This window comes from Verticillium alfalfae, genomic scaffold (genome assembly GCF_000150825.1).
Source record: "Verticillium alfalfae VaMs.102 supercont1.1 genomic scaffold, whole genome shotgun sequence".
NCBI classification, from domain to species: Eukaryota; Fungi; Ascomycota; class Sordariomycetes; order Glomerellales; family Plectosphaerellaceae; genus Verticillium; species Verticillium alfalfae.
The window spans coordinates 2668010-2674911 of NW_003315038.1; the positions used below are offsets into that span (position 1 = coordinate 2668010).

General features: G+C 55.8%; 2 protein-coding genes across 2 annotated transcripts; both read left to right on the forward strand.

Annotated features, from left to right (window-relative positions):
• Positions 1 to 710: 710 nt before the first annotated feature.
• Positions 711 to 3384, forward strand: VDBG_00813 (conserved hypothetical protein; the record flags this gene model as incomplete). The annotated part of the gene is made up of 2 exons (XM_003009085.1): positions 711 to 764; positions 847 to 3384. One exon carries the CDS (start codon positions 940 to 942, stop codon positions 3382 to 3384), a length of 2445 nt encoding a protein of 814 aa, XP_003009131.1.
• Positions 3385 to 4876: 1492 nt separating this feature from the next.
• VDBG_00814 (predicted protein) lies at positions 4877 to 6779 on the forward strand (the record flags this gene model as incomplete). The annotated part of the gene is made up of 5 exons (XM_003009086.1): positions 4877 to 5692; positions 5742 to 6041; positions 6106 to 6182; positions 6232 to 6256; positions 6324 to 6779. The coding sequence occupies 4 exons, from the start codon at positions 5845 to 5847 to the stop codon at positions 6376 to 6378; spliced, it is 354 nt and encodes a 117-aa protein (XP_003009132.1).
• Between the last annotated feature and the right edge of the window lie 123 nt (positions 6780 to 6902).

Below are 6902 nucleotides of genomic sequence, written 5' to 3' on the forward strand. Positions count from 1 at the left end.
CGTGTTTCCCGTCAATCAATTTCATTCCTTTGGTCCCCATCCCCCTTTCCATCCCTCTCGCGTGTCTCTCTTTTCCCTCCTCCCTTCTTCCACCTGTTCGTCACCGACAAGCGTCCTTGCTTCGCCGCCCGCCTCCGACAAGAATTCCTCCAAGGCGACTCTCGACCTGTCCGCTTGATTCGATTCTTGAGTGTGCCGCTTCACGAGCACTCTCGACACTGCTGGATCCCGGCCGAGACGCAGCACCTACCAACGACCTCGGGAGGTCTCCACGAGCCAATGCAAATGCCAGTTTGATCGCTCACAAATCCGTCGTCGCGCCCTGCAGTTCTCAACCCCAACCCGGTGGACGTTTGAACCAAATCATCGACACATGCTTTCAACAATCTGACGATTTTCTTCGTCGAGTCACTCATTTTCTGGATATACGATCATTGTGCCCTCAACATAAAATGTGAGTTGGCGACCGCCGCCCTCCCGCCACCCTCGGCCCGGCAGACAGCAACATCCCCCGCGATGGAGGCGCCGAGGGATGGAATGCTGCAGGGCGAGAAATGGTGTTGGGGCCTGACCCGGCATGGACCCTTGGCCCCTCTGCAATGCTCGTCCCACGTCTTCCCCTCCCAGCAGTCCGTCCTTCGCGGATCCTACATGCTTGCTCCGTCGCAGACAACGTGGGTTTCGTCTCGGTTGGCTAACATGCTTGTCAGACTACACTCGTTGACTCTATGTCAAGTACATTCGTTCCTACAACATTCTGACAAGTGAGTCGTGTCAACGGCGGTCGCGTACATCACGGGCTTTACGCGTCAACGGGCGAGCTCACAGACTGACCGACATTGCCAGACCACAACTACTACGTGCAAACACCACTCTCGTTAAGACCTTCACAGTATACACTATCCCATAATCGACGGCTGGCAGCACAAACAAGAAACCATGCAGGTCAAGTCCGTCCTTCTGGGCGCCGCCCTGGCCCTGGCTACGACGACGACGGCTGAGAACGACAAGCCGAGGATCTACTTCCCCCGTCATGTCAAGAGACAGTTCACCAACTCGACCCTTTCGCAACCCGGGACCTTTCCCGCGCCAGAGAGCACGCCCTTCACGTCGCGACCCGATACGCCGACCTTCATCACGAGCCTCAGACAGTCTCTCACGAACGACTTGATCGAACCGGCCGAATCCTCTTCTTCCTTGTCCGAGTCCCTGTCTGAGCCCAGCGGCACCACTCAGCGCACCACTGTCGTCATTTCGAGCACCATCAGGGTCCCGCCCACAACTGTCCCCGAGGTGCTTGACCCGGTTCAGTCGTCCTCTGAGGAGCCATCTGCCAATGACTCGACTGCTCCGCAGCCTTCGCCCTCGTCGTCCGATCCCGAGACCTCGACTTCTCAGGCGACCACAGAGCCCGATACAACCACGGCCCCTGGCACCACCACCACCGAGGCCGCGACGACTACTACCGCCGCCGAGACGACAACCCAAGAGACGTCAGTCGAGGCACCCACCACTACTGCCACCCCCACTGCGTCGTCTGAACCTGAACCCACGACCGAAGCCGCAACGACAGCAGTGACGTCGCTTGAGCAGAGCACCGTCGTAGAGTCTGTTTCCTCCGCAGAGGAGTCCGGCACCGGTATCCTGCCGTCCACCATTGTGCTCCCCACGAGCAGCAGCACCACGGCCGAGGCCGAGCCCACAACCTCTGCCGCCACGACATCTGAAACTGTCACAACATCTTCGGGGATCGTGATCGCGCCTACGGGCCTTGTCACTACCAGCTCAAATGAACCCACGACCTCCACCGACGAGCAGGTGATCCCCACTGTAACGGACCCTGTTGCGAGTCCAACCGACTCGACCGCTCAAACAACGCCCGCTACCACGACCCCCTTGGAGTCGGTCATCTCCGCTGTGACTAGCATCCTTTCTGTGCCAACGAATGCGACTGAGTCTGAGATCGAGCCCACTCAAACTGCGACTACTGAACTGTCGGGTTCCACTGTCGCTGAGCAGACCACAGACGCGGTGTCTGCCACGACTACGGCCAGTGTTCCCATCACCACGGATGTCAGTGAGCCTCCTGTTAGTGCCAACACGACCGTCCCGGACCAGTCAACGCAGCCCCCCGTGTCGTTGACGTCGCTGCCGCCTGTCGATTCATCCACCGTCCCCTCTACCTCGATCTCCCCTGGGTCATCGGTAATTCCATCGGTGTCACCCAGCGCTTCCGGTGAACCCTCGGTGGCTCCCAACACGACAGAGAGCGTTCCGACTGCTAGCGCTTCCATCCCCATCACTGAGCCAAGCAGCTCTGTCAACGTGACATCCATTCTCGAGTCTAGCATTGAACCCACTGCCGCGCCTTCCTCCGTGCCGACTAATTTGCCGACCTCGAGCGTTCTGCCGGACAACACGACCGTTATTTCTGACGAGCCGTCAGCTGTGCCCACCGTCCCCAGCGTTTCAGCCTCGGATGAGCCCTCTACGATCGTTCCCGTGACCAGCCTGGCACCCACCAACACGATCACCGGTACCGAGATTTGGCTGCCGTCCACTATCATTGTGGAGAATTCGACGCCGACTCGCGCACCGACGGATGCTGTCGCACCCACAAGCTCTGTTGCCCTGCCCTCGGACTTGCCCAAGGTTATCGGCCCTGGCGATACGGAGAATGTTGTCCAGCCTGAAGGGACTGTTCTCCTTCAGATTGGCTTCCTTTACGCCGAGAACTACGAGTTCGTTAGCAAGAACCCGATGGCGGCTGCTCAGTTGTTCACGCTGTTGCCCACCGCCCTTGCGGATGGCGCCAAGATCGACGCCGGCAAGGTCATCGTCACGAGTCTGGTGCCCTATGACACCATGCCGTCGCTTGGCTACATCACGACTCTCGCCCGGTTCTGGTACCCCGAGTCCATGGTCGACCAGCTGCGCATGGACATCAAGATTCCAAACTCGCTTCTTTACAACAACCCCCAGCAGCTCATCTACAATCTCACCCAGAACATCAACCCTGCCATTGACATCATTCCTGGTTCCGAAAACATCCCCGGCGGCAATGGAGGTGCGCCGACTTCTGGTTCCCCCAACGGAAACAACGACATGTTCGACAACAACGAGTCGGACTCGACACCCATTCAGACCGGAACTGCCGCAGCCATCGGTATTGGTGCCGTGACGGTTGGTGTAGCTTACGGCGCGGCCATGTTCCTGATCGCTCGTCGTTACAAGCGCAAGAAGCAGGCGCACCGCCGTGCCAGCTCTATCTCCGGCACTTCCTCTGACATGCGCTACACTGGTACTGGCAGCCCCCGCGATGATGGTGGCGCGCTGATGAGCCGCGACTTTTTCCAACTATGGCGGTGTCGCTGGCGGTCGTGACAGCCACGGCAGCGGGCGGACGGGCAACTCGGGGCGAACGGCCAAGATTTCGGCACCTGTCGCTGCTGAGAACTCCCTTGGCTGGAATTGATTGACGAACTAGACGCCGCACACACGCGCACACACACACACACAACACATTTATCTTCATTTTATCTGTCATACTGCGAAGTTTCTTGCTTTTCGATACCCTTCGGAAAGAATCAGTGATCGGAAATATTTGCATTGCATAGACTTTCGATAACATGGTTCTGACCCCGATGACACTTGGAGGAGAGGAAAGGGGCCATCCTTCATTCAGAGGAAGAGGAATTTTGCTTGAGGTGCTCGAAGGAACTGGACTGGCCCGCACCGAGCTCGCTTGTTCCATTTTCTTCTTTCTCGTCGCTGCTGCAGACGGCCCTCTCTCGCACAAGGGCTTGATGGTCTTGACTTCCGCATCGCCCTTGCCCAACGTTTGATTTTCTTCCGCGTCAGACCTCGGCCTGCGACCGTCAAAAGACCCGGCGCCCACCTTTTCTTTGCTGGCGCTGGTCTGGTGCCCAGCGCCTTTTTTATTTCACTTAATTATTTCCTACCAGGTGCGGAGGAGGGGAGATATGTGGATCAGTGGGACTTGTTGCAGGTTCACTGGGGAAGAGTATCCTGAGCGTGGGAGAAGAATTTTTCGGTCTATGCGGACAGAAAATGAGGGACGCGACGCCCTCGGCGGCTCACGGCCGGGTAGTTTGGTGTACATTACGAAGGAGAGACAGGCATTGGGATTGGGGGGTCAGACGCCGCCGATGCCTGGACTACCTGATCGCGTGCCGACCGCTGTGGTTAACTGGAGACGCATCACTGATTGGCAGCCTGCGTCGGAATAGAGGGTTATCCGTCTCGAGCCGTGGTGCTATGCATATACTTCAAATGAGAGAGCCTTTGGACCGAAGTCCTCGTTATCCTCTTCTGATGTGACACTTACCCCGGGGCGCGAGCGCTTGGCGTCAGGGGCCGAATCCAATTTCCGACGATAAGCTAAAATAGCGTCGTCTAGTCTGTTTTTGGCAGGGCTGATGAATTCTCACCGGCTAGTTGACCTCGTGTTCTGCTTGCTCGTGTCATGGCCTTTGGTCCTGTTCTTGTGGAGTGGTGTGTGACACCCAGGTGACTTCCAGTCATGTGACATTCCACATGGACTGTACTACCCGATAGCGCAATCAGCCCTCGTGCATCTCGAAGCCGATTGCTCCTCGTGAACCGAACATCTCTTGTAATATTCCGGCTCACACCAGTACGTGGCACGTCCACCCAACATGGCGACGGCTGCTTTAGAATCGGACATGTCCTCCTATCGACGAGAAAAACTCACATGCATACCGATGCATTTGCTGACTTGTCCGGCTGTGAGCTTGGCGTCGATGCGTTACGCCTGAGATGGTGACGCGTCTGTCGACGCGATGGGTCAAGGGGGGTTCAAGATGGCATGGAAGGTACAACACAAGATGCAGCTCATACATTGTGATGCAGGATCGTGCCAGCAGACCTTTTTACCCCAGACCTTTACGTTCATTGTTTGACACGATACCTCCTTTGCATGCCAAATCCTGCAAATCCCCCGCATGCTAGGCTTCATATCCAACTTCCCAAAGCACACTGCTCGATGCCAGAGCGGCCGAATGCATATAAAAAAGGGAATTCCGGTTGACGGATATAAATGATGAGGGGAAAGGCAAGATTGTCGAGATCCTCTCCCCCGAGGCGTCACTTTGCGCCAGGGCACAGGTATTCTTGTGCGGACGAATCACCCGTATGCACTTGAAGGCTCCTGGACGGCAAATAATGACTGGAAATATGAGATGGAATGCTAAAGGTTTACTGCAACCAGAGTACAGCTGGGACAATAGGAGCCAGTCGCTGCCGCCGTTCAGCTTACGGATGGCGCTTCACCGGCCGGCCAGCAGCTCTAGATGCGCCGGTATTTGTATCAAGGCATCATTCGGCCTGCTCTTTCGCGAAAGGTTTTAATGAATGCAGCCGGCTGTTCACCTTGCTACATGATTGCCAAGATCGGACATCCCCAGATGGGGTCCGTCTGCTCTCCAGACGACGACTCCGGACATCTAGCCTTCCATAGCACACACGGTTCCTCGAACGTGTGAACATAGGTTTCACGCATATGACGCAAGGGTGGTTACAACTCCGTCCTCGATTGTCGCCCATTGCATAACCTATGACTTTCGTAAGCTCTGCGATGAAATCATGCATGAATGGCCTGCTTACCGACACAGTCATCTGCAGATCCCCTTCCTTCCGGACTCATGAATTCGTGGGTGCCGGTCGCCGATGCAATCTGAACCTGTCTGACCCCTACCCAGCGCTGTATAACCTTATTGGTAGCGATGTTGTCGTTCCTGTTTCTGTCAGTCCATACTAGCCCATCCCAATGTGCTCACCGCATGGCCGGCCTTTGCTGATAGAATGAGACCCTTTCCTCCGAGCTGGAGACCATCGAATAGCAGAGCTTTCCCAACGTCCACAGCCGCGTCCGTGTTTCCGACTGCGACTCCCTCGACGTCGACCTTCACAACGCTGTTGATGATCCCGAGGAGATCGAGCTTCGCGCCAACTCCATTGGTACCACGAGGCGTGGTATCGGCCCAGCCTGCAGCCCCCGCGTTTCGAGACGACGATCACCACGAGGCTTTGCTGTGTCTGTTCTCACCATCAGCAGAGAAAAAGCGTCACCATGTGCGAGGTTTTCAACAGGGAGCTCTTTGAGCGCAAGCTGCGAACCCTGGCGGCGTCAGCACCGGAAGGTATGGCAACCCCAGCCTGTGCATCTCGATCCCAGCTTACTGTCAACAGGAGGTAAATTGATCGCGTACGTTACGTATGTTACGTCTTGCGGCTGAGGTTAAGTAAAGCAAGGTCCCTGACTAGAACACGCCTACGACTAGAGCCAAGGCCTTCTTCGACCTGCAGAGAGGTACGCAACTTCATTCTGTTTATTGAGAAGTTCCTCTCCTTCAACGGCAAGGGACACGTGGAATTATGGCAGTACCAGCTTTTATTTTGTCTATGTTGTGTACCTGCCATGCTTGACAATCTCACAGTGGACCCCACAAACTGGGCCTGAACTAGTAGTCGCAACGGAAGCCCTTTGAGTCCATGCTCTCAAACAACGCCGCAGAAGATAATTGTGAATAACACATTGATGAGGAATCCATCATGACCAGACGCCCTGCCTCGAGTGGCATCTATCCGCCGCCCGAAAGAGAGCCCTTCGCTGCGCATGCTGGCTTCATCAACGTGGTCTCATGAGACAAAGGAAATATTCGAACAGGCGAGTGGGGAATATTAGACGACAATCAAGGAAAACTTTTACGGGAAGCCAGGAAAATGAAACAACGAAATAGGAGTAAGGAAACATACATCTGATCGACCTAGAATGAGGCAGTGAGTGGTTAGTATTGAGTATTAGGGCAGTTAAGATTACGACTCCCTGACACCAACATCAAAGCGGACGGAACGAGGAA